The following is a 26,491-nucleotide window of genomic DNA, read 5'->3' as shown; positions in this document are numbered from 1 at the left end:
CTTGGAATGGAACTTTTACCATTTTGAAAACTACACTAACCGTAAATAAAGAAATGCCGATAATTCTACAAAGCTATAATATGTAAGTATGGGCTGTAAAATGGGCCATTATGGTTTTATGTAGTGTTTGTTTTCCTGATAGAAAGCAAAGGTCAAATCCACGCTACAGAAATCTTAATACTGTAGCTCAGGATTCACAAGTCAGGGTTTAATCTTTTGTTGTCTGGGAACAGGCTTTTACTAACAATCCTCCTTTGTCTGAGACAAAATGAAAGGGTCATGATCACCTATTTCAGACTACCTGTGCCCAAAATCCACAATTATATCTACATAATGTGTACTCTTGAGAGAGATGTTTGTTATAAACTGCTGGGCCAACAAAAACTTTCAGGGACTATTCAGGAATGTGGTGAGCACAAGTGCTTTCACTATCTGTCAAGGTTCCTTCCCCACTCTGAACTCTAGGGTACAGATGTGGGGACCTGCATGAAAAACCCCCTAAGCTTATTTTTACCAGCTTAGGTTAAAACTTCCCCAAGGTACAAACTATTTTACCTTTTGTCCTGGACTTTTTTGCTGCCACCACCAAGCATCTAACAAATATAACAGGGAAAGAGCCCACTTGGAAATCTCTTTCTCTCCAAAATCCCCCCAAGCCCTACACCCCCTTTCCTGGGGAAATCCTCACCGATTTGCATAGATGAACACAGACCCAAACCCTTGGATCTTAAAAACAATGAAAAAACAATCAGGTTCTTAAAAGAAGAATTTTAATTGAAGAAAAAGTAAAAGAATCACCTCTGTAAAATCAGGGTGGTAAATACCTTACAGGGTAATCAGATTCAAAACATAGAGAATCCCTCTAGGCTAAACCTTAAGTTACAAAAAGACACAAAAACAGGAATATACATTCCATTCAGCACAACTTATTTTATCAGCCATTTAAACAAAACAGAATCTAACGCATATCTAACTAGATTCTTACTGACTTTTTACAGGAGTTCTGACCTGCATTCCTGCTCTGGTCCCAGCCAAAAAAACCACACAGACAGAGAGAACCCTTTGTCCCCCCCCCCCCCCCCCGCCCTCCAACTTTGAAAGTATCTTGTCTCCTCATTGGTCATTTTGGTGAGATGCCAGCGAGGTTGTCTTAGCTTCTTAACCCTTTACAGGTGAAAGGGTTTTTCCTCTGGCCAAGAGGGATTTAAAGGTGTTTACCCTTCCCTTTATATTTATGACACTATCAAATAAAAGATTTCCCCAAATCTCATGCTACTAAATATAAAGTCAATGACCAATTATTTTTAGATTTTGGAGTTCCATGCCAAAGCAGAATGTAGAGAACTTCTAGGATTAATTAAAGACTTTTGCTGAATATTTTAGCATCATTGTTTAGAAAGCACAATGCACATGGACGAAAAAAAAGTCCCAGTCTGCTGTAGTTAAATGAGTGAGCGAGTTAGAGAGACTGTATAAAGCCACATTGTAAAGACAAGGTATCTTCTTTAAAAGTGACAGAATGTAACTGTTCCTTTATCTAAATTCTAAAACTCTGTCTGGAAAAAAAGATCAATCAGCAGTCAAGAAAGCTTTTGTCAGAGGAAATAAACAAAGGACAAACTTCTATACTTAGTAAAGCTAAACGTATTGTACCAGAAAATTGGGTCATGGAATTTGCAATAAAAATTCTATGAGAATGAAAGCTAAAATCCATGCAAAGAATTCTAACAGTAAAGTCTTAGATGATGGATACAACACAAACTACTATTGTTTCAGTGTTGTAAAGCAATCGTAAACTGTTTCTATCTTAGTGCAGTGCTCTACTCTTTAAAATGGTTATTACATGGCCCCAATAGGTTTTGTGAGTGCATAGTCTGACACTTGTACACACAAGTGTTTGTTGAAATTGGCCTCGCTACTGCAGGTTTTTGCCACTTTAAAGTGGACACACAAGTGCATACAAGCACAATTCTGCATGCACACAAATGGAGGTTGCCCTTTGAAAATGTATGCCTAAATACAAAATGTTGTGCTTTGGAAAGACAAAGTAGAAATGAATACACATCCACTGTGCCTGTAAAATCCATGTTAGTGACTGCAACTTGGACATTTGATTGGCATGAGCTCATACCTGTTTGCTTATGCAACTCTGGGATTTTGCAGGCACACCTCTACTGCACTTTGCCTTGAAAATTTGTCCCATAAAATAATATATCAATACATTTACTCAACAATTTTCATTTTGCTGTTATTAGATGGTCATGTTTTATGTTTGAATTAATATAGCTAACAGCTCATCTGTCCCTTGCAGTCAATTTGGTCTTGTCCAAACTGCTATGAATCAAAGCTCCAACCCAGATTTTGCCATTGGATATTAATTCTTCTCCCACTGACTTTGCACATTCCCATCTGAGGGCAGAATTTGGACCTTAAGCAGTATATGGGATGTTAGCTGGTGTAGCTACTAATACAAAACCTGTAAGACTGCTTTCTATGTAAGAAATGGTTTAGACACAGCATATTTATGACACCAAATAATTTATACAACATCCTTGTAATTTTTATCCAGCATTTACACTATTTATTTGCAATTCATTCCTGTATGGCTTGTTTGATTATCAAATGAGTTCCTATATCACAAGCAAATTTTTTTTGAGTACAGTATTTGGAACAAAAGAAAGACACACTTTGTTTCCAGGAAAAATATGCATGATACATACAACAGTGAGCTTTTAAAGCAAGTCTTCTTCAAACCCCCAGGCAGATTTTACTACTCTTATTTTAATAATGTTAGGCTATTTTAAAAGCAATGAAAAGTTGGCAAACAATTCTGCAAGATTTTATCAAGAACATATAGTGACAGTAAATTTCTCATTTTTCATTTATACTATCAAATTCCAGAACATCTCCACAATGAAAGCTCAAGTTCATGCACTTCTATTGTCTACAGATTATTTATCAACCATCTCTACAATAACATATACTGTAGCTACAAGTCCCAACAGCCTCTAAATGTAATTGTCCATTTCTGAGAATCGAGCCCTAATGGAACCCATACAAGCAGGATGAAGTCTCCCTTCGTAATAAAGTATGTTATTCATTTCAACAGCATGAATGAAAGACAATTTTACTAGCAAGACATGCTGATTGTTGATTCAGTAAATGTCCCCATTCTGATCTGAATTGATCAAAAACATGGACATGATTACACATAAATGTAAGAAAGAAAATGAATTCAAGTAACACACATATATTAAAATCAGATTTTTAGAGCCATCAAAATGCTTGAAATTCCAATCTTAACTTCCCTGTTGAACACAACTATCATAGCTCCTGCTAGCGTTATTCGCTCAAGCAGTTCTGCTTGGATCTATTTTTATCTCAACTACATCAAGTGTAAGTGTAAGTCTGCACTCTTACACTGGTGTGAATTAGATCTGTACCCGGCTCATTGACTGCAGTGGGACTGCTCGCCTGAGTGTGGCCAGGAAAACCTGGACTCCCAAATCTAAGGCCTTGTCTACACTACCAAGAAAATTCAATCGAAGCTACGCAATTTGAGTTACGTGAAGAGCGCAACTCAAATCGACGTAGCTTCGATCTACTTACTGTGGGGTTCGCACTACACGACGCTCTCCTGTTGACTCCCCTTACTCTTCTAGATCCAGTGGAGTACAGGAGTCGATGAGAGAGTGATCCGCAGTCGATTTAGCAGATCTTCACTTGACCCGCTAAATCGACCGCTGATGCATCAATCACGGCTCGTTGATCCCCCAGTAAGTGTAGACAAGCCCTAAGATAACCTAATGCATTGAGAATTCCCAATAAGGATTCATCATCTACTAGAGCTATTATATCCAGGGAAGTTCTAGTGATATTTAAATCTTATGTTAATGTTTATTGTATTTAATGTTTTGATTATTGCTTTATCCACAATTCTCCATGGAGCAACGTTCTTATGCACTAATTACTATGCTTACAGTTTTCAACTTAACTTGAGCATTTATTTAATTACTTATTGCTAGATTTACAAGTGTTCCTTATCAACATTTCTTTGCAACATGTCTTCAGCATGTATAATGTCTAATAAAATGTAATACTTTATTATCACTGGATCAAAAAAAGATCATTCCCCAAGTCAATATACAAATATCACATATGTACAGGAGATATATCTACCCACTTCGGATTTGATTTATCGTGTCTCTACTGAATAGTTACTGTTACCTTTATAGGCCAGTTAGAAAATCTTTGTGAAATTATGTAATATAGTTCTTTGTGAAGTAAAGGAATAACAAAAACATTAAAAGTACACACAATGAAACATATATATGTGGTATATCCATGGACATAAGATGTCATACAAGGAGTTCAACATGATTGGATACATATCACTGCAACTAAACAATATGACTATAGCTGATTTCACTCAAACACAATGGGCCAAGATTCAAAAGCACAGCTACTCCTCCCTGCAAATTCATTTGTAACTTAAGCATCCAATATTGGATACAAATCCACTTTTCAAAAGTCATAGCACTGGAAGAATGTAAATATTTAGGCAAAATTTTGCTCTGAGAGCCCAATGGCTAACACTTCTGCAGCTAAGGGCAGAATGTATTTCTTAGCTAATTTTCCCTCCTTTCTGCCATAAGATACACCCACTTTTCACACAGGAATTCATGCAGTTCATGAGAAAAGAGAGGTGGCAAATGCTTCCCAGATATAAAACAAACAATTGATGCATAACAAAAAACAGACACAGAATCTGGCACCACATCTGTAATTATTTAGTATGGTCCCGCCATGCTTTAAAGGAAATCCAGTTTTAACATGATGATTCCCTAGACATCATCTGTTCAGACAGCGTTGCTAAACAAATGAAACAACAGAAGCACCAAATAATTAATATTACTGTCTACCAAATTCAGCCCTTGCGTAATCAGGGGCAGTCTGCACTGAAGACAAACGAAGTTACACAAACATCCAGTGAGGCTGAATTCAGCCCTGTTTGTCCATGTAGAATTACCCTTGGTTCTTCAAGAAGCTACCACCATGAATAAAATAACTATTTTGTCTTTATGACCCTACACTGCAGATGCTTTAAAGCTGCATTTTGTGCGTTATCTGATCTTTCCCAGTTGTTACATACTTGGCAATTTATTTCCACGTCCACAGCTGAAAGCATACTTTATTCTTATTCTTCCCTGAATAGTTCCCTGAACTGTACAATGTAGTATGAGCTTCAGCGCTTTAAAAACTATATTCTTAAAATATTTAAAATTAGTCAGTTTTCCATTATCTTTTACGTATAACCAACCAAAATGACAACATACTTTCTTAAACTAGTGACCATACAGACTTGCAATCTTAAAATGCCATTACTTTCTCCAGTAATGTAATTGAGCTTCTCTTCCTCCAAACACACTTACCTAAACTTATACATGTTGCACAAGCCCTTTACAGTGGAACTTTTGAGACCCCTAAGCACTCAGGTGATTTTTTTCACCAATTAAGAAAAATTTATGGCTGAAGTTTAATTGCGGACAGTGCCAATATTGTCACGTGAACTGTGCCCATCAACATTCCTCCAATTTATGAGCTAAATCCCACACATTTGTCACTTCTAAAAGCTAGAGACGAATTAAAAACAAGTTTCACACAACTACCAAGTTCTGTGCAGTTCCATATGCAACATCTCTCAATGGTAAGAAAAACAGTGGGAGCAGGTGTGGGGGAAGCAGGAATCTATTCCCCACACTCTTCAGAAGCAGGGGGATTTGTAGCCAGGGGGAAAGAGGGAAGCCAGTGGGCAAGCAGCTATTGGAGGGAGTTAGGGCAGGGCTGTCAGGGTGGAGAAGCTAGGATTTCGGGAGCAGTGGGAGTTGCCAATCTCAATCAACAAAAATCACGAGTCAGGCCCCAAAAATCATACGATTGGTTTAAAAAAAATCAAGCACTTTAAACTATAATAGATTTGGGATTCTTTTTTATTTGGCAACAGGTTTGAGTCCTAGGGGTGCACACCCATTTCCCCTTTTCAAGTCCCCCACCCTGCAATCATGAGGGCTAGCAATTTCCTTTATTGTTAAATAAAAGCTGATATTTTAATGCAATCTCTTAATTACAGGAGCTGGGGCTGTAAGAAATATACCCAAACTTGTGAGACTCACAATAAAATTACAAGAGTTGGCAACAAATTACAAGAGTTTGCAACAATTTGCCTTTACAGTCTAAAGAGTTGGGTTTCGGGGGGGGGGGGTCAGTGGAAACAGACTGGAAGGGGCCATTTTGGAGCCTCCCCCATTCTGACCCTGTACTCCCCATTTCATCCCACTCTCCATCCCAATTGCTTCATCTTCAAGCTGGCAACGCACAGCAACTGCCATCTCCTCCTCCCCTAGTTCCATGTTCCAGCTTGGCCAGGCGCCAGCAAGGCAAGCAGGGAAAGAGAACTAGAGGGGCTGCCTAACTGTGTGAAATCTGGTACTAATAGCCTGAGCTATGGGCTCCATGCAGAGCCCCACTGTGGGGCGCTAACAGCCCTGGCTGTTGGCTTTGCATGGAGCCCAGGCTGTCAGCACCTGGCACTGAGGCTCACAGCTGTGAGCTCCGAGCAGTGCTAACAGGTGATATATGTAACGCACTGTCCACACAGATACTGCGTCGCCCTAATTACATCGACCTAAGTCACCTAAGTGCTACAGCTCTCATGGAGGGAAAGTTATGAAGTTGTTGTAGTGCGGGACTTTACATCTGCCTGTAATGTACCCTGTAATATACACCTGGCCCATGTCTCCTTCAAGGGATAAAGCAGAGACATAAGTCAACCACGGATCTCCTGCCTCTTTGTGTCTCTAGAATCCACTGGGTCAGGAAAACTTACTCAAGAACTCAGCTCAGCCCCCAATTACTCCCACTAGAGAGGAAAGTTAGTGCGGAAACTCTGTAAGAGGAATTTACATTTTCCTGACTCGGTGGGGCCGACTTCTCAAGTCTTTTTTGCAATATAGTCAAATTTAAAATATTCAAGTTGACAGTGTCCTTTGAACTGAATGTTTGGCTCTGTGGCTTTTCTTTAATGTGCAACTAAGTTTTATTTGCCATTAATGTTTTATTTGTTTCCTCATACATGTTAGGAAAAGAGTGCTAGATAGAGATAATAAAAGGACAGAGAATGGGAGAAAAAAAAATCTATGCACAAGGCAATGGGGAAAAAAAAGAAATATATGGCATCAATATTTCCTAATATTGTGCCTCTTATTTACCTGTTTCACAACACTACATTATTCTTACAGTGCATACAATTTTTACCACACAAGTTTTATTATGTATAATGTAACTAAAATTAAAACATCAATATACATACTAGTTATCAGAATAAAACAATCAAAACAGCAATTTAATTATCTATTTTAAAGCAAAGATTTTTTTAAATGTACTCAATATATCTGTCATATTTTATAAAACATTTCATGCTATTTTGCATAGCACTAGAGCAATGTCTCCAATATAAAAATACTGTTCCTTGCAGGTAGGAAAAAATGTACAGTGAGACTTAAAACAAGAACTACTTTTACTCCAGAGGAAATATGTGGTGGATTTGTATTAATTGCAAATTCCACCCTCGCACTACACCCTGAACCCTTCTCACAAAAACACATACAAGTATGTATAAGGAGACATATGAGGCCCCACAACCCTGCAGAGTGAAGGAGGAAGTTGCCTTTCCCACTGCAGGCCGAGTCCTGCTCTCCCAGAAAGTGAAAGCCTGCATTCAGTACCCTCCCGACCCAGAAGAGCACCAAGCAGGGGATCCTCCAGTACTGCAGGATTTGTCCCAAAGCACTGTATGGAGCACAACTGTCAGAATGCAGCTAAAAGGAGTAATTTAGCAAACTTGCCAGCCAAGCAGGAAAGTGTTCCCTTTCTTCTGCCATTCATTGACATCTACAAGGAAACTGACACAGGAAGTCGGACTTCCAGATAATAGCAGTGTTCCTAGTGATGTACCTTGGCTCTGATTTAGAACAGTTCCTCTATGCTCAACCTCACTCCAAATCTCCTTTTTATTCCACTCCCTGTGGAGAAAGGGTAAGTGTTCTGTGTTAATAGTGACACAAGTATTTTAAATCAGTTTGCATCTGTGTTCTATATAAAAGCTCCCCAGCAAAATAACTAATACTACTATCCCCTCTTCCTTACTCAGACAAGCAATATTCATTTTAATTAATTGTTTTATATATACTAGTGATTTGGGGATTAATTTAGCATCAAATGAATGTAATGGCAAAATTTCCAGGAGATCAGGCGCTAAGTCTTGAATAGTAAAATATTCTAGTTCGAGGTGAGATTTTCTTTCTGCAATGTTAATGTATTTTGCAAATTCACAAACCACAGGAAAACTGGTTTCAAAGGAGATAAGAGAATAATTTGGAGCTGACAAGCAGCAGCACTGTGGGTCACATTCACCCCAGGATAACTCTATGGATTTTCAATAAAGTTGTATGAAGAGTGAATTTTGCTCTGTAGTTAAGGCAGTCAATCAGTGGGTCAGATTCTCCAGGGTCAAATTCTGCTTCCATTAAAATCAATGACAGAGTTTTCATTAACTTAATTGGGAGCAGGACAGGGACCCAATGGGATTGCGCTGGTGTAACAGAGAGGAGAATTTGGTGCACTGTCTTGAGCGTCTGCGGTGGGCAGTAGCATATAGACAGGCAGACACACATTTGTTTGACTATGTTAATATTTTTAAGTGAATTTAAAATGTGATGAAATCACTTCAATTTTGTAAGGAGTTCACTATTTTACTATCAATAAAGATAAATTTCACCTCTCCGATGGGATCACTGTACTGCAGACAAATCTCCACTGTGTGGTCTGCACCAGAGCCAAACTCAGGTAATCTCATGCCATAGGCACACAATGGTATGGGGTTTCCCATAGCCATGCCTCTATACTGTGGCCACATCCCACACTAACGGCTTGTCTACACTTATAATAGTGCTGCCATGGCACAGCTGCACTAATGCAGCTGCACTGCTGTAATGCTTAGTGAAGACGCTACCTACACCAGCAGGAGAGCGTCTCACATTGGTGAGGTACTTCACTTCCCCAAGAGTCAGTGGTTATGTCAATGGGAGAAGCCTTCCCGTCAACATAGTGCTGTCTATACTGGGAGAGTAATTTGGTATCATACGATTTTTCACACCCCTGAGCAACTTAGTTATATTAAGTTGGTAGTATAGACCAAGCCTAAGAGTGGTGGTGGAAGGGCTCCTCCTCCTCTCCTATAGAGATAGTGGTAGTGGTAAGGAACCTCCTTCTCTCCAAGGAATGGCAGGTAGGGCCCCTTCCTCTCAGGAATGGAAGAGCGCCAAGCAGGGGATCCTCCAGTACTGGTCCTCCAGTATTAACCCCATGCGCTGGGGTGGATGGACCAGTTCCACATCACTTCTGGGTTCACAGCTCTCAGAGCTGATATCTGAGGTTGTCTGCAAACTCTGGCAAATGATACTTCACTGATTAAATTCAGGTCATGTTTGCACACTTTTCCTCAATACCATGAGGGCTAGGAACTTACACTTCTTCAAAAAAAAGCTAAGATTCTGATGTAATCACATGAGTCTAGGAGCCGTGACACTAGGTGTGTACCTATAGTGATATTCCTTAACCCAGCCCTGGGATGCATGCATTCTGTATGTGAACCTCCCAACCATATCCATGGAATGAGTGGAAAATATGCAGTACTAAGCCATACTAAAGACAAAAGATCCATAGCGTTCACTGGAAAGGACATTTGCTATATTTGTATTTAATTGCCATGCTATAAAGAACCACAGTAGAAACACGTAAATTCCTATCTTTATTTTGATTTTGTTTCATCAAAATTACAACCTTAACTTACAAAGTGAATAACAGAAAATGATTCAATCTCCACTTAAAATGGAAAGTGAAACTTCTCATTTTTGATAACTAGGACCAAATATCATTGGCAAAAAATAAAACAAACCCGCGCACAACACCATTCTAACTTTGCACATCAGCCTGGTTTAACAAAGAAATTTGAATATCAAAGATATTGTCTGTTTTATATGTCCAGTTTCTAAAAGTACATAGCCAGTCCCCAACATAGACTCCTTCCCTGTCAAATAGGCAAGAAGAAACAGATTCTGAAGGTGGCAGAAGAGGATGTTGCCCTGTGCTCTTCCCTGCCCCCTGGGGGAGCTAAAAGCACCACATTGGAGCACAGACAGCAGGAACAAGACGGTGCCTCCCTGACATCCAGGACAGAAGTGAGTGGCAAAATGACTAAAAGAAATTAGAAAATATTAGGACATACCAGTGGAAGAAAGTTGTTTTGTTTCTTTAATATTTGCAAGTGGCATCTTAAATCTTGTGTCGATTTTTGCTGATTTCTACAGTAACAACTTCTTCCTCTCATTTTTAGAAGATAAGGGAGCATTCTCTGCCAGTGTAAACTGGCAGAGCTCCATTGAAGTCAATGAAGATGTGCAATGATGCACCAGCCGAGAATGTGGCTTAGAGATGTTTCTTTCTACATTCAGCAATTTCTTTTTCTCTAACTACAGTTTCACATATAACTCAATGTTTTGCGTGTGGTTTTTTGTTTGTTTTCCCTCATGGCCTTTAAACTCAGCCTTTTCATGTTCAGGAAAGACGCAAGAAAGGTTTACATTTATAAGCAAGTCTTTCCAAATAATTCAGGAAACCTTTGGAGTTCCTGTGCATACCCAGGCCCAGTAGGACTATCTGAAAAGTCAGCATAAACACGCTATCCATGACTGAGAGTTTTTTATCATGCCCCAAAAGTAATCTAATGGGGATTTTTAATTTATATATGGAAAAACTAAGGAAAAGAAGAACCTAATCAAATTTAATTCATCCAAACTAAGAATTCATCATTATTTTCAATGGGCCCTATGCACAGATGACTGAAATCATTTTAAAACAGTTTGCATTTTTCTCTAACACAGAGCTATCTCTCTCCTGTAATCCACATATGTGGCATCTCAGGATCTGAGCTCCCCTCCATAACTGCAGAGGTTCCAATATTATAAGCCAGGTTTTCACACTTTCATAGATTCCAAGCCAGAACAGACCACTGACCACTAGTCTGACCTCCTGTATGCCACAGGCCATAAAACTTTCCCAAAATAGCTCCTAGAGCATATCCTTTTTTAAAATCAAGATTGGATGTTTTGCTAAATGTCAGGGATGGAGAATCTACCATGACCCTTGGTAAGTTGTTCCCATGGTTAATTACGCTCACTGTTAAAAACGTACTCCTTATTTCCTGTCTGAATTTGTCTAGCTTCAGGAGCCAGCTGTTAGATCATGTTATACCTTTTTCTGTTAGATTGAAGAGCTTGTTATTCAATATTTGTTCCCCATGTAAGTACTTATAGACTAATCAAGTCGCGCCTTAATTTTCTCTTTGTTCAGCAAAATAGATTGAGCTCCTTGAGTCTATCACTATAAGGCACGATTTCCAATCCTTTAATCATTTGCATGGCTCTTGACTGAACCCTCTCCAATTTATCAACATCTTTCTTGAATTGTGGACACCACAAATGGACACAGTATTCTAGCAGTTGTCACACCAGTGCCAAATAGAGAGGTGAAATAACCTCTCTACTGCCCTTTGCAATTCCCCTATTTATGCATCCAATGACTGCATGTGCCCTTTTGGCCACACCATCACACTGGGATCTCACATTCCGCTAATTTTCCACCATAATCCCCCAAAATCTTTTTCAGAGTAAGTCCTTCTCAGAAAAGAGTCCCTATCTTGTAAGTATGTTCCTAGATGTCTCCATTTATAATTAGCCATATTAAAATGCATATTTTTGCATGCACCAAGTGATCCAGATCTCTGTCCTCTTCATTATTTACCACTCCCCCAATTTTTGTGTCATCTTCATATTTTATGAGTGATGATTTCACGTTTTCTTCCAGGTCATTAATGAAAATGTTAAATAGCGGATGGCGAAGAACCAAGGCCCATAGGACTGTCCCGAAACACACCCATTCTATGATGATTACCATTTACAATTTCATTTGAGACCTATCAGTTAGCCAGTTTTTAATCCATTCAATGTGTGCCATGTTAATTTTATATCTAAGTTTTTAATCAAAATGTTTTGCAATAATGGGTTATGTGACTGTGGTTCAAGCTCCATATATCGTTGACTGTAACTAATATTCAATTCAGCTATTACCAACATTATGGAGCAAAATGTTCAAAATGGTCTCCACTCAGTCTCTGATTCTGCACTTACAATTGTGTGTGTAGAAATGTTACACCCCCAAGAAGCCTGCACACACAAAAACTATAAGCACAGGCTTATAGGCTTATTTTTTAAAATTAGCCCACAAAATAAAAACATAGTATATCAGGGTACCCATAAGTGCTAGGAAGCAGAGCCCACTGCTTCTTCCATGCAGGGTAAATCCTCAACCCACAAGAACAATGTAATACAATTCCATTAGGAGATTGATGAAGAGAATTTCTTTCACCCAGGCCTCCTCCAGCTAAGCCATTTTCATGTATGATGTTTAAATTCTTTCCTAATAAGGATCATAGGATATGATTATAGCTAACAAAGCACTTGTAAGAAAATGTAACAGAAAGAAACGCTGAAGTTTAAGAATCCTAAAACAGACTGACTAAAAATAGGATTTTGAAGTGGGTGAACTATCACATATGAATTACATTCTCCATATTCTTCTCCATCTTATCATTTTGTTAACCCTTTTATTTTTTACCATAACTGCACATGTGTTGTCATGGAGCTGTCTACAATGATGCCCAAGTCCTTTTCCTGAGATGATACTGTTAATTTAGAACTCTAAGACACATGAGTAGTTTACTTTTCTCCACTAATGTGCATTACTTCACATTTATCAACAAACTCCATTGGCAATCAAGTTGTCCTTTCACCCTCTGAAGCTCCTCACAGTGCCAGGGGATGGCCTTTTGGTTTCATAAAGATTGTTTCACTCTATCTTTAAATTATGGCAAAGGGATCTGGAAACTGGGATAGGCCTTCTTTTATGTGACTTTATTTAAATTACAGTAAAGATATAAGACTACATTTGTTTGGAATGTAGGTTTGTGAAGAATGACCCAAGGTGCTTACTCAGGACCAGATTTCAGTAGAACTCTTTGTGGAATAAGATACTAATCAGCATGAGTACAGATATCAGAATCTTGCCCTCCGAAGTCATGGTAGCAGTAGTATTTGTTTTCTTAGTCCTTACTCAGGCAAAAGCATCTCTCTGTAATGGTTTTCACACCACACTCATCATCATATCATATGGAGTTATAACTAAATAAAGACTCCAGGATTTGGTCCACTATGGATTTGTCTTGAATATCTGTGTGTTTTAGAAAAAGAATAAAAACTTCCTGAGGAGAGTAAGGTATATAACACTTAGACACTGGTACCAAAAAGCATAAAAATCACAGAACAAAATACTGAGTGTCTGTAATAGGATAGCAACATTGAAACACATCATCCTCTCAGCAGGTATTGATCCCTTGGAGAAAGGGTTATGGGGATTCTCCAGTCAATAAAAGTAAAAAATCCTAACATATCCGTTTGTCCTCCAGTATCCTGCACTTTGACTAGGAACATACATAATGGGTTATGTTAATTATAGAAATATTCATCAACAAATAAATTATTGGTTTAATCAACTAGGCCAGTATGTGGATAAAAATCCTCCTGTAAATAAAAGTGAGCCAAAGAATAAAATTAAAGTATCAGCTGTGAGAAAGAAACAAATTCTATTTGATGGGTGCCTGTATGCAAATTTGTTATAAATGCAATAAGGGAATTTTACCAGATGGCAAAATTGGGCAGTTGATCATCATCATGTTCTCACACCCACTGAGTTGTTCTAAAACTACTTTTTATGAAACCAAATATAATTGGCTTGTGTTAGTAAACTGCTAAAACAAACCTTGATATTATGTAAGGACCATCTGAAATTCCTTTCATCGCTTATTTGCGGATATCATATGGGAATATGCAGAAGGAATGCAACTTGGACATTATTCTTGACATTATTGTACCTTATTCAAAATTGTGCTTCTTTGTTCTATTAATTCATTTGCAATGGACGTGAGGAATTCCTGCCTGTTCAGACTGACACAAAATTCCCATTGATTTTACTGAAGGACTTGGTCCATATAATTATTCACTTTTGAGCACCCAAAAATTAGAGAGGTACCTGACATCTTAAAAATAGTGATCTCATGTCATTAACAAATTCTCTTAGTGATCTCATGTCATTAACAAATTCATGTTTTTGTTAAAAGATGTTATAAGAATGTATTACTTTTAATATGGGCCATGTGGTCCATTTGTGTTATTCCTTATGTATATTATTCTAATTCACTGTCCATGCCTCACCCTGTCTTCCATAATCTGGTATTTTAAAATACAAGGTAAGGCTGCAATCCTGTAAAGAGAACTACCAAAGTGGAGACCCATTAGTTCCATCAGGGTGCAGAGATCCATCTGTACCATATCAGGGCCTAAATGTACATTAAACTCACAGAGGATAGCAGCTTTTTAAAGCCTCCGATTTTTGCTCTCAATTGCAATGAACATTTATTTTCAAAATTAACATGTTATTGCTTAATGTTGACATTCTTGAGGATTCCTTGCTGATTAGACAACACATTCATTGCTTATTATTCCTCACTACATTTTTAAAAGCACAGAAATTGTCAATAACATGTCAGAATAGTGACCAAATGAATCTTTGAACCCTGAGGAGATGTGAAAATACAGATATTCTGTCACATTTTAGGACAGACAGTTATAATCATGGTGTACCAGAGGTAAAACTTTTCCCCTGGGGTAGTGTCTTTTTCTTTAAGTCTGATTTATATCTATTTTTAAATGCTCTTTCTTCCCCCCCCCCCCCAATATACATGTTTCTTAGACAATAGCTTTTAAAAATCTGTAGATCTGTTTCAAGCAGCACAGGAATTGTAGGTAAGAGCATTTAGATATTTACATGATTTGGAAAACATCTAAAAACAGATGTTGAAACCTTATGAAATAAAATTGTTTGTAACATAATTTATAGTCATTGGTGCTAACACAAACATTTTAAAATCAATTATGTATTCAATTATTGGTCCTGCTGTCAAAAGATTTCATCTTAACAATGTAAAGTCTTCAGAGTGGCTGGTTAAAAAAAACAACACACACTGTGCATCCCTTAGGCATCATTTTTCACATACCTCAAGAAAAGAAGATTCCAGGAGCTATTTAGAGCAAAATTGATTTTTGGCTCTTTTAATCCTGACAATTTGTGTTTTTAAATATTGAAGGGAAAAAACCACAAGCCTGCATTTTGGTGTCTAATCACTGTTTGAGAGCTTGTGCACGTATGTCAAAGGCATGTGGCTCAGATCCAGGCATTCACATGGTTTAAATCTGCAAACTCCTACCCATGCACATAGTCCTACTGAAACAAACAGGATGATTTGTATGAGTAAGCATGGTAAATGTAGGAAAAATCATAATCAAACTGTTCTCCGTGGAACACTGGTGGTCCACAGAGCACAAGATGGTGGCCCTGAGCACCTCCAAAATCTGGCTGATCACATACTACTGTCTCCTCCTCATGGTTTCCAAATGTTTTTACAGTTGCCCAGTCTCTTCATTGCAAAGAAAGGTTGGCAGGCCTATAAAAGCAGGTGAAACAAAGATGAAGAGCCAGCCTAGCTGCCTGTACTAGGAGGAGACAATGTTACATAAGAGGTGGTGAGGAAACAGGAGCAATCCCTGGGAAGTAGAGCTGCTAGCCACAAGCAAGAAAGGGAAATCCCGGGAGCAGGGTGGAAGGGAATGGAATATTTTGACAGTTTGTCAAGGGGAGCAAGGGGAGAAGAGGACAAGGTGGTTGAGCAGTATGAACTGAGAGAAAGCAACAAAGGGAAAGGGAAGCCTGTGCAGAGGGAAAGGAGGAGCAGGCAACAGTGAAGTTTGTAGAGGAAAACAGCGGGAGAGGAAGGGACAGAACAGATCAGATGGGAGGTGGAGATGAAATGAAGAGCTAACTTTCTTCACAAAGAACAAAAGCTTAAACGAAAAGAGAGCTAAAAATACCAAAATACTTTTCTAGTGTTACTTTTCTATGTAAGCAGTTGCTATAGTTGCAAAAGAGTTGTAATGCTAATGTAAATGGAGGTTGTCTGTGATTAAGAATGGAAGGGGAGGAAATCTGTAGAATCCTGAACAGAAGGAGGAGAACTATACAGTTGTATATGGGAGGAAACAGGTCCATAAGACACACTGTCAAATGTGGTCCATACTATGAAAAAAAATTGAGAACCTGTGGCTTAGATTTTTTCTTTTTCTTTTTGAATTTGGTAAAAGCAGCTAGATCGTTAAGACTCAAGCAGACAGGAAACAATTCTGCTCTTTGAATACTCCAAGAATGTTCTCCCCACCCTTGACAGGTTTAAACCAATGTCTGCTACAGTGTCCCTTCCAAGAAGTGCAATTTCACTATAACCTTGCACAAATTATTATAAATCTTATTTTTCATTAGTTTATAACTAGTGATATGACATCACTTATTTCAATGGAATCCCTCTTGATTTACAGTGGCATAAGCACATTCAAAATCAAGACCCAGTGGAAAGTGATCTGAATGTGAAACTAAGGCCTAGTCTACACTACAGTTTGGTTGACATAAGGCAGCTTACCTTGACCTAATTATGTCAGTGTCTACACTACTGCCTTGTCCCACCAATGTAAGTGCCCCTACTATACTGACTCCAGCAGAGCCCTGAAATTGACAAGAAAGCTGGGCAGCCAGAGCCCAGCTGACCTCCGCTTCCCTGGAGAGCTGGGTGGCTGGACCCAGCTCCTGGCTGGGAGCCAGGGCGAGAAGCCTGGGTGATTAGACCCTGTTCCCAGCTGGGAGCCAGGGCGAGAAGCCCAGGCGGCTGGACCCTGCTCTTGGTGAGGAACAGGGAGTCAAGAAGCCCTGGGTAGCTTCTTCCCTGCCCAGACTCCCACCTGGAAACATTGTCTGTTTTGTCAATTTCACAGCTCCAGCATGAAATTGAGCCTGAAATTGACAAGACTGCCTGGCTCCTGATGGGAAGCAGGTGGGGGGGGGAATGGGAGGGACCAAGACACCCCGATGGCTCGATCCCACTTCCTACAGGGAACAGGGAGGCAAGAAGCCCCGGGCAGTTTTCTCCACTCCTGGCAGGGAACAGGGTTAGGGTTAGGCTTCCCAGGGGGCAGGGCAAGTCTGCCGGGAGCCTGGAAGCCTATGGGGCAGCTGGGCTCCCAGTAGGGAGCTGCCAGCAGAGCTGAGGGACCAGGCTCTCAGATCCCCACACTGCCCCTTTTAGGTTGATGGAAGCGCTCCTGGTGAGGATGCGCACCACCGACCCAAGGAGGGTAGTGTGGACCGCAGTGGCTGTAAATTGACCTAATATAGGTCGATTTAAGTTGTTAGTGTAGACACGCCCTAAGTCTTCTGCATGACAGGGTGGACATGTAGCTGAAATGTAAAACGCTTTTTTCAACCTAGCTTTCCCAAAATATTACTACCAACAAAATCCTATTAACTAAGGGATGGAGGTTGGGGAGGAGCGAGAGATTGATGTTCACACATATATAGAAATTGCTGGATTCCACAGTGATGGGCATGATATAATAGAAAGACAGAATGCTGAACTGCAGGAACAAATCTGATTTAAAATGAAGTTTGTTAATCAATCAAAGTGAGTCCAGATCAAAGCTGAGAAGCTATGCAAGGGAGCTTACTACTGTTCTGCTGCCTATCTTGTATCTGTCCTCTGGAAAAATAAAGGACTTCAGACTCGAATTCTGTCCATCTGGCATATATTATGAGCATTAAATTCTCTAAATAAAGTGATTAAATAGTGCATAGGACTGATCTCATCATTTCCAGCAACACTTACGTATATAGAGAAAGAGCTTCACCATATAAATTACATAACAGATTCAAACGTGTAATAAGTTACTTTAAAAGACTTCCCAATTACCCAAGAGCATAATAGTGTGTTTACAGTACATGAAAAAGAAAGACATGTATGCCAGAATACAAGGCACAGCCCAACAACAGCCTTCCAGCCAGCATATATTTCATAATCTCAAAAAACAACTTTTGCAAAAGGTGTTGTTATGACATCAATAGACAAGAACTAGACTGCAGAGTTACAGATGACACGTTATAATAATAATCCTATTATTTTGTGTTTTTCATGCTTCTCATGCTCCAAGCACTTTCCAAAAACATTATATAATCAAGCTTCACAACTCAGTGAGGTAAGAAGTATTATCATCCCCATTTTCCAGATTTTTTAAAAATGGAAAAAAGAAATCAAGTGACTTGTTTAAGACCTCAAAGGAGTCAGCACTGGAAACAGTAATCAGGATTCTTGATTCTCCTGCTCTGATCACTAGACTGCCCCCACTCCCCCCCCATCCCCACCTGCTCTACACACACTATTTTTAACCAGCCACTCTCAACCTCATTTACTCCCCAAAACTACCCATCTGTAAAAATGATTATTGTTCTTATTCTTTGAAGATAATTATTCCATGCTATTTTCATTAGCAAAACAAAAGAAAACACCCTCTTGGGTGCGCAAAATCAAAGCAAGCTATATATGCACTGACTGTGTGTCTCAGCACATACCTGCAGATTTTATCTGGTGTGTTTATTATAAGCTGGTTTTGGCTGCTTTTTAAATATGCTGCTGCTATAATAATCAGCCAAAAGAAAACAACAGCAACAAACAGGACTCCTGAGAAAAAACTTTTAAATAAATGTCCAGATGTGACGAGGTGGACGGTGCCCCTTTATTGCTGACTACTGGACTTTGTTTCTGGAGTAACAGCCCATTTATACAAAGCTTCTTATTCTAAGATGTCCATTCTTAGATTCTTCAACTTTACAGGATTACTGCTGCTATTGTAATGAAAACTGTCTCAGTATTTCAAGTTTCAGAGTAGCAGCCGTGTTAGTCTGTATCCGTAAAAAGAAAAGGAGTATTTGTGGCACCTGGGAGACTAACAAATTTATTAGAGCATAAGCTTTCGTGAGCTACAGCTCACTTCATTGGATGCATCCGATGAAGTGAGCTGTAGCTCACGAAAGCTTATGCTCTAATAAATTTGTTAGTCTCTAAGGTGCCACAAATACTTCAGTATTTCAACTTTCAACTAACTAGATCTGGAAGCTGAACCTAGACTGCCCGACTGGAGTTTACGGGCAGCATGTTCCTCTCCGGTGGAGAAACAAGGAAACATGTGAGGCATCAGAAGCACAAAAACTGTGCTACATCACATCCCACTGTTTCAGCATGCAGGGTGCTTGTCAGAAGGGGAAGCGACATGAATCAAAATGCACGCATAGGCTACAGGTCAGTAGGGAAACTCACTAGAAACCACACAAATCACAAGCTTAACATGGCCTCCTTACAGCACCATCCTCCACTCATAACCCAGCATCCCTTTTCCCCAAACCCATTGAGTCCATTTCTGGTAGGGTTCTCAGGGTGATCTCAACAAAGTAATGTTATGCTTTCCTTGCACACAATATCTGAAGTTTGGGCTGTAAATGCACGCGAGCTAACAGTCACCAACATGACTTCTCCCTACCAACCCCAGGCCCTTTCCACATGTCTGCAGAACTTGTGATGTGTGTATTTCTGCTTTCATTAAGTTGGAGTGATGTGTCATAGTGCAGAGGTACTTTCCGTGTGGGGTATTTTTCCTCTTTCTATAGCCTGTTTCTGTAGTTTTTCACCACACAAGCCATGGAAGCATATGAACCTAGTTAGTAGTGTCTTCAGTGCATCCCATTCTTCCTGCTTCCCTGGAAAGAAATCACATCTGCAAGAAGATTCACATTCACGCAAGCACCTCAGAACAAAACCAAAAACCATTGACCTCTCACTAGTGCATTTCCAGTACATTTCGCTAGACCCTTCCTTAAGAGTATATCCCCCCCCACCCCCGATATTTTTGATACTGTAGTAAGAAGAAAACCTACTAAAAGATGCGGGGGGGGGTGTGTGAAGGATTAACTTCAACGGACCTATGACAATTTACGCCAGCTGAGAATCTGCCTCATGGTGTGCACTGGATCATGAAATTATGGACATTTTCCTATATATTCTTATGAAAACACAGTGAGCAGCTAGCCATAAAATGACAGCACGATGATAGCGGCTGACTGGGAGAAAAGCAGAATGGAAATGCCCACTTTTATATTTTAAATCGAACATGCAGCTAAGCTTATGTTTTGGTGCAGAAACGTAAGTTTTATGTGACAAGTTAAGCTTCTGTAATCAGCACGTCTTCCAGCTGAAAGGATATTGTAAAGTGCTCTTATTTATTTCATGTTCCTCTTCTCCTCCCTTTGCTCTTGTTTTACAAAAGGAACTCCCAAATACTGAATTCATCCTCCACATTCTCACAAACTACAACCAGTAATGTTACTCGGCTAGCTCTCCTAAACCTGCTATTTAATTTCTAAATATTTGGAGTGTGTTACTCTGTAACATGGTAGTTGTTTTATGGTGTTTCTTCATGTAGAAAAGTGAGCGGAAAACCATGGGACATAATTGTCCTCTTCATAAACATTTATATAAAATAATTGTGTACTCTTAGTTATAGTCACTGAAAGTCTAGCAAAAAAAGCTAACGTCTACCTTAATTATATCTAATGTACATACTTAGTTTGCAATTTATACATTTCCTGGATGAGGTTATCTTATTTTGTTCTGTTGCTTCACCCATGGCACATCCACACAAACCTGGATGTAAAAGTTAAGTCTCATAGTTCCATGCTCAAAGCCTGATTCTGGCACCCTTCCTTACATTGGGTGGAACTTTACTATGGAAGTAGTCCAATTGACTTCAATAAAATTACCACTCAACAGGAATAAGGACCAAGAGAGAATAAAAGTTTAGGATATAATCCTAAATGGTGCTGAGCATCCATAATTCCTATTAACTTCAGTGGGTACTCAGCAATGGGTAATCAGACTATCATAGTGTTCAGGGAAGCTCAAAGACAAAAATTTTCAGTGAAACTTTTTCAGGGGTATCGGTCTCATTTTGATACATGGAGAATTACTCATGTATACACGATTAGAAAAGAACCCTCAAAGATATGGTACAAATCCAATATAAAATGGTATTTATGTTGCATTTCGGTTTTCACAAAGTTACTGTACATTCAAAAACTAAAGGGGCTATTCAGTGTGTAGAGAAATATGGAGGTGATTCAGTTTAAGATTAATGGGAACTATACACATGTAAGTCTATCATGCATCTATCTTAGTAGTTACATGGTTCTCATCACTATTATCTGAGCACCTAATGGAGAGTAAGATCCTAAGTAGGAGCAAGGCTCATTTTTAATCATTATAATGACTGAATGTATATTTATGGCTGATTTTACATGAAATATTAAATTGGACCCAAATAGTCACCTTCTTTCTGCCTTCTCAAAAGTAAAACAAAATGGAACAAAATAGAGAGCTGACACATTTAACACATTCCAGCTGTCTTTCAGCCACAACTCCTTTTTCCCCTACCTATGACACTTATTTAAAACTCACACATGCATAATTTTATAAAATGAAACAAAAAGCAAAAAAAAACCCTAAGTATTTCACTTCACTAAGTGTAGACAAAAACATTTCTTATGAAATAAAAAATGAATGAAATCTCACTTAAAACCTGTCCCAGAAAACATCAAAAGAGTTCAGATCAATTGTGGTCAGAATGTAGGTAACTGTCTTTTTTATACAAAGTTTCTTGCATGTTTTTAATTGGAGTAAATTAAGATTTGTTTGCAGCTAATTCTACTGTTTTTGAACTTGTACATTCCTCAGCTCTAAGCAAAGAATATTAGCAATGAACACCTCAGAAAGGAATAGTTTTGTGATTAGAAAAACATAGTGTCTGCATATTTGGCATATATATTCACCACATTCTCCTCAAATTCAGCAAACCCACATACACACAGAGAACACAACCTTTGGCTGAACTAGGTTTCAGGATACCGAATAACTAATTAATGCAAAGGAGACAGCTACAAAACTAAAGCACTTATTTTACACCAAGGCTGATGTGAATCAACAACCATGACTTAGAATAATAATGTCCATAACAAAATTTGCAAGTAACAAGGTACACTCTTTCATTTAAAAAAAGAACAGGAGTACTTGTGGCACCTTAGAGACTAATTTATTAGAGCATAAGCTTTCGTGGGCTACAGCCCATTTCATTGGATGCTGTAGCCCACGAAAGCTTATGCTCTAATAAATCGGTTAGTCTCTAAGATGCCACAAGTACTCCTGTTCTTTTTGCGGATACAGACTAACACGGTTGCTACTCTGTAAGTAACTTGTGAGCTTGCTACTGGTTCCAATGAAGTCAATGGGAGTTTTGCAATTAACTTTAATGGAAGTCACCCAGTCAACAAATACTATAGAAAACCAGGTCTTCCTTTTGCAAAGGGAAATTACAAGAAGTCTAATTGGGAATAAAGAAAGGAGGTTATTTCTAGAGACAGATCACTAGACAGCCCAGATTTCTATTTGGCTGTGACTATCAACCTGACTACATTGAACCACAACAAATACTAGTCAACTATATAATTAATACAACCAAGGCATGTCGTTTAAATGTAGTAATCCCCTCACCCACCCCCATTCACTCTCCTCTCTAGCTCTGTCTGTGTAAGCACAAGCATAAATACTCATAGGGAAACCAGTCTGAAGAGACCATCCAATGGACCATCAAAGTCAATCCACAAAAAGAGCTGCTCTTTAACTAAAAGCCCGGCACAATTGTGATGGAAAGCCGGGAGACACTTTCGACTGGTAGCCGAGGATGGGGAAAGAGAGGCCGCCCATTGGAGGTGGCTCTTTAGTGCAAGACCGAGAGAATTACAAGGGAAGTGTATTGCTCCGAGTAATCGCTCAACGTGAGTGCTGGCCGTTAACAATGGAAGAAAGAGAGAATGGGTCAAGAAACAGGTTGAAAGAAAAGAGAGACAGCCAGACAGGCTGCTGAAAGGAAGAGGGGGCCACAGGAACTCTCCTCACGTGGTGGCAGCCTACAGCATGCGCGAGCAGCAGCAGCCGGGAGGGCTAGCTCCAGCCACCCCCGGCGCTCAAGCAGAAGCCAACAAACCTACAGCACGGTATGTGGGGCCTGATCCTGCCTTTCTGGACGGCCAACATTCCTCCTGCCTTCAAAGGGTAGTTTTGGTTGTGCAAGGAAGGCAGGGCGAGGCACGTTAGAGCTAATCTCACTGGAATCATCCACTTTCCATATTTAAAGTGGCCTTGAAACTTCCAAGTTCTCTCAGCTGTTCCCAAATCGAGTGGCTGCCGATGGGAAGCAGCAACAATATTGCGCTGTAAATAAAAATAAGCGGCGGGGGGAGAGGGGGTGTTTGCACTTAGCGATCAGCCTTGTGGACCAGTTATTCTGATAGCGCTACAATAAGGAATGAGGTTGTGCCCAGAAGCCTCTCTACAGGTTTCCTTTCTACCCACCCCAAGACTTCAGTGCTTGGAAACACCTCCTAGAGAGCAGGGGAAATGAGCTCAGTTCTGGGATTCAAGGCTTTCTAATAAACCATGGCGGGGGAAGAAGCATATGCTAAAAAGTGCACTGAAAGCACTTTGTCGTCCAAGCACCGTTGTAAAGTGCAAGGAAAGTGGAAACTCTAAGCCCCGAGAAAGCAGGTCCATAGAAATCCCACCGAGTGACACAGCAAAGCCCTTGAGCCCAACTCCACTTGCTGCTGCTGCCCAGACTTCCTCCGCTTTGGGAGGCGAGGCCAAGGGGAAGCAGGTGAGCTCTCAGCCTACACACACAGATCGGAAAGAAAAAGAGACCAAGTCACCACCTGGGGGGGGGGGCGGTTAACAGTGTTAGCCTTGGAAGTCACTTACCGGCTTTACAGGGATCCTTATAATCTATCGCTTCAGCTTTATCTTCTTCATTGAAATCGTAAGTGTAGTCATAATCAAGGCCAGAGCAGGAGGAGAGCTTCCCCCAGGCAGTCAACCCAGCCAGCCACAACGCCAGCCTCCAGCAAAGCATTGTCATCCTCTACCACAGAGGTGGGCAAGGGGGCAGAGAGGAGCTAGGACTGAGCTGCTGTCCACGCTGGACCGATACAGGAAGGCAAGGGATGGAGGGGAAATTTCTCTTCTCCTCCGCTGAGATGCTGTGGTCTCTAGGTGTCCCCAGTCATATGGACATACCATAGAGAAGGAGAATGTTGCTTCCCCTTCTCCACCCCCTCCCCTTGCAGGGGAGAAGTTGCCGGGTGGGTGGGCGCAGGGCGTGGGGGGGGGGATGTAGTCTGACTAGGGATCTCGCCTGTCAGGGCGTCTTCTCGCCTCTGTCACCCCCCAGCCAAACTTTCCACCGCTGCTGCCAGGGCTCCGGGGCCGGGGCAAGTCGGATCCTTTCCGCCGGCTGCCTGCTCCCGAGCGCTCCGCTGATCCCGTTGCTGCTGCAGGAAGATGGATCCGGTGTGCACATCGGCAAACTGCCACCGGGCGAAAGAGAGAGAGAGAGAGAGAGAGAAGAGGGGTGCTAACAACAATTTCCACTACAGCAGACCTCAGAGCCCTTCACAGTGATGGGTAGAAGCAGCAGCACTGAGGGGAACAGAGAGAAAAAGTGCAAGGGCTTCCCCCTTTCCCCCTTTGCTCTGTGTCTCTGGTCTCCCCCCCCCCCCTCCTCTTCCCTCCCAGCTTATAAAAACCTTACAAGCAACTAACAATCGTCAGCATCCTGCTTACTTATTCATACAGTCAGGGTCAGGATCCGGGCTGCTTCTGATCTGCTCTCTTGATAGTCTTATGAAAACACATACGCACTCACTGTATGCCTCTCTCTCCATATAGCTGTCTCTACAGATAAGCAACGCATGGTATTTCTTTCTTTCTTTTTTTAAAGAGGGGGGAAATCTTGCGGGAATCAGATGAAACACCACACGGGCCAACTCTCAGCAGCGAAGGAGACTCGGGAGAATCCGTGAGGATGAAATGAGGATGAGAAATCACTGCACTCTTTCCCCCTGTCTCTAAAGAAGTGCCTGTGTGTTTCTCCCTCTACTGCTACCGCGCAGCGTTAGCCCCATGAGTGGGGGTGGGGGGAGTTTAAGCGTCCATAGTTTGTTTAAATACGGGCAGGAGATATAAAAGGTCCATTGATCTCCAAAGTTCAGCCAAGGAGCTGGGGAAGCAGTTCCAAAATGAAAGTAAGATACAAATAAAAAGGCAAATGCAACGTAAAATTACAGATTGCAACAGGCAACGCTGAGACCTGGCAGTCCGGCTTTGCTTTTTTCACGTGGATCTGAAGGAGAGTTGTAAAGGTTTATTTTCAAAAGTTCCCGTAGAAGCAGCAGCGCCAGCTCGCTCTCTTCCTCCCTTGGCTTCAATGCGCGACTTTGTATAATTCAGGCTGAGCATTCAGTCACTCGCAGGCAGTGAGGGTGAGTTGTTGGTGGGTTGTTGTTTTCCTTAAAGCCAGACCGAACGGATCAACACGGAGAGCCTCCTTTCAGCCGGCCAACCTGAAGAAAGAAAACGTGCTGCTGGAATAAAACTAAAGCGATCAAAATACCATGTGTCTATTTAACTCCCCCTCTGAGACAGAGTGATTCCGATCCTGCAGTCACGCCTCAAACTGTAAACTAAGGTGAGATTTTTTTTCCCTAACAAACTCCTCCTCCTTTTACAAATTTCCATGGAAAGGAGGGTGGTAGAAAGGAGGGGTAGGTAGCTGGGAGTTTCTGCTGTTCAAATCTCGTTATGGTGTCACATTTAACACCGGCTTTTGAAAGGGCTGTGAAGATGCTGTCTTTATTTTACATCAGAGCCCTCAAAAGGCTGGTATGTCCTAACAACTTCCCCAGGCAAGAGATAGTCCCTTATTCCTTAGCATGTGAACAAGATGCATGCATCTGCTCCTGTGTGGTGCAGACAGGGGGGCACAGTCATCATAAATAAAATCAGATTGGACTGAACATTTATTCGTGCTTGCTTCATTTTCTTACACTTCAGTACTATAGCAAATGCTGTTTCTCCAGGTTTAGTGTTTGTAAAGTTAGATGTGTGATCTACCTTTAAGCTGTGGCTGCTGCTGATTAGAGCTGTATGAGAGGAAGGTATGCGGTGTTGTTATAGCCCTGTTGGTCCCAGGATATTTGGGAGACAAAGTGGGTGAAATAATAGCTTTTATTGGACCAGCTTCCAGTTGGTGAGAGAGACCAGCTTTATACAGAGCTCTTCTTCAGGTGGTGGAAGTTTGGGGAAGAGGAGCAGGAGACACAAATGTGAGACTGGGGGTTGTGATTCTGATAGCCAAATCTGGATTAATTAAAAGAGCCCCTTGTCTTCACT

General features: G+C 40.5%; 1 protein-coding gene across 1 annotated transcript in view; it reads right to left on the bottom strand.

Moving 5' to 3' along the window:
- The window catches only part of TLL1 (tolloid like 1), a 200,234-nt gene extending 175,854 nt beyond the window's left edge, over positions 1-24,380 (bottom strand). The window contains exon 1 of the mRNA XM_073341559.2: positions 24,023-24,380. Within this exon, the coding sequence (XP_073197660.1) occupies positions 24,023-24,179 (157 nt within the window). The 5' untranslated portion in view covers positions 24,180-24,380. The remainder of the gene's footprint in view (positions 1-24,022) is intronic.
- Positions 24,381-26,491: the final 2,111 nt, after the last annotated feature.

Source organism: Lepidochelys kempii, chromosome 4 (assembly GCF_965140285.1).
Source record: "Lepidochelys kempii isolate rLepKem1 chromosome 4, rLepKem1.hap1, whole genome shotgun sequence".
NCBI lineage: Eukaryota > Metazoa > Chordata > Testudines > Cheloniidae > Lepidochelys > Lepidochelys kempii.
Note: the sequence above shows the minus strand (reverse complement) of the source record. Positions and strands in the feature narration are given on the sequence as shown.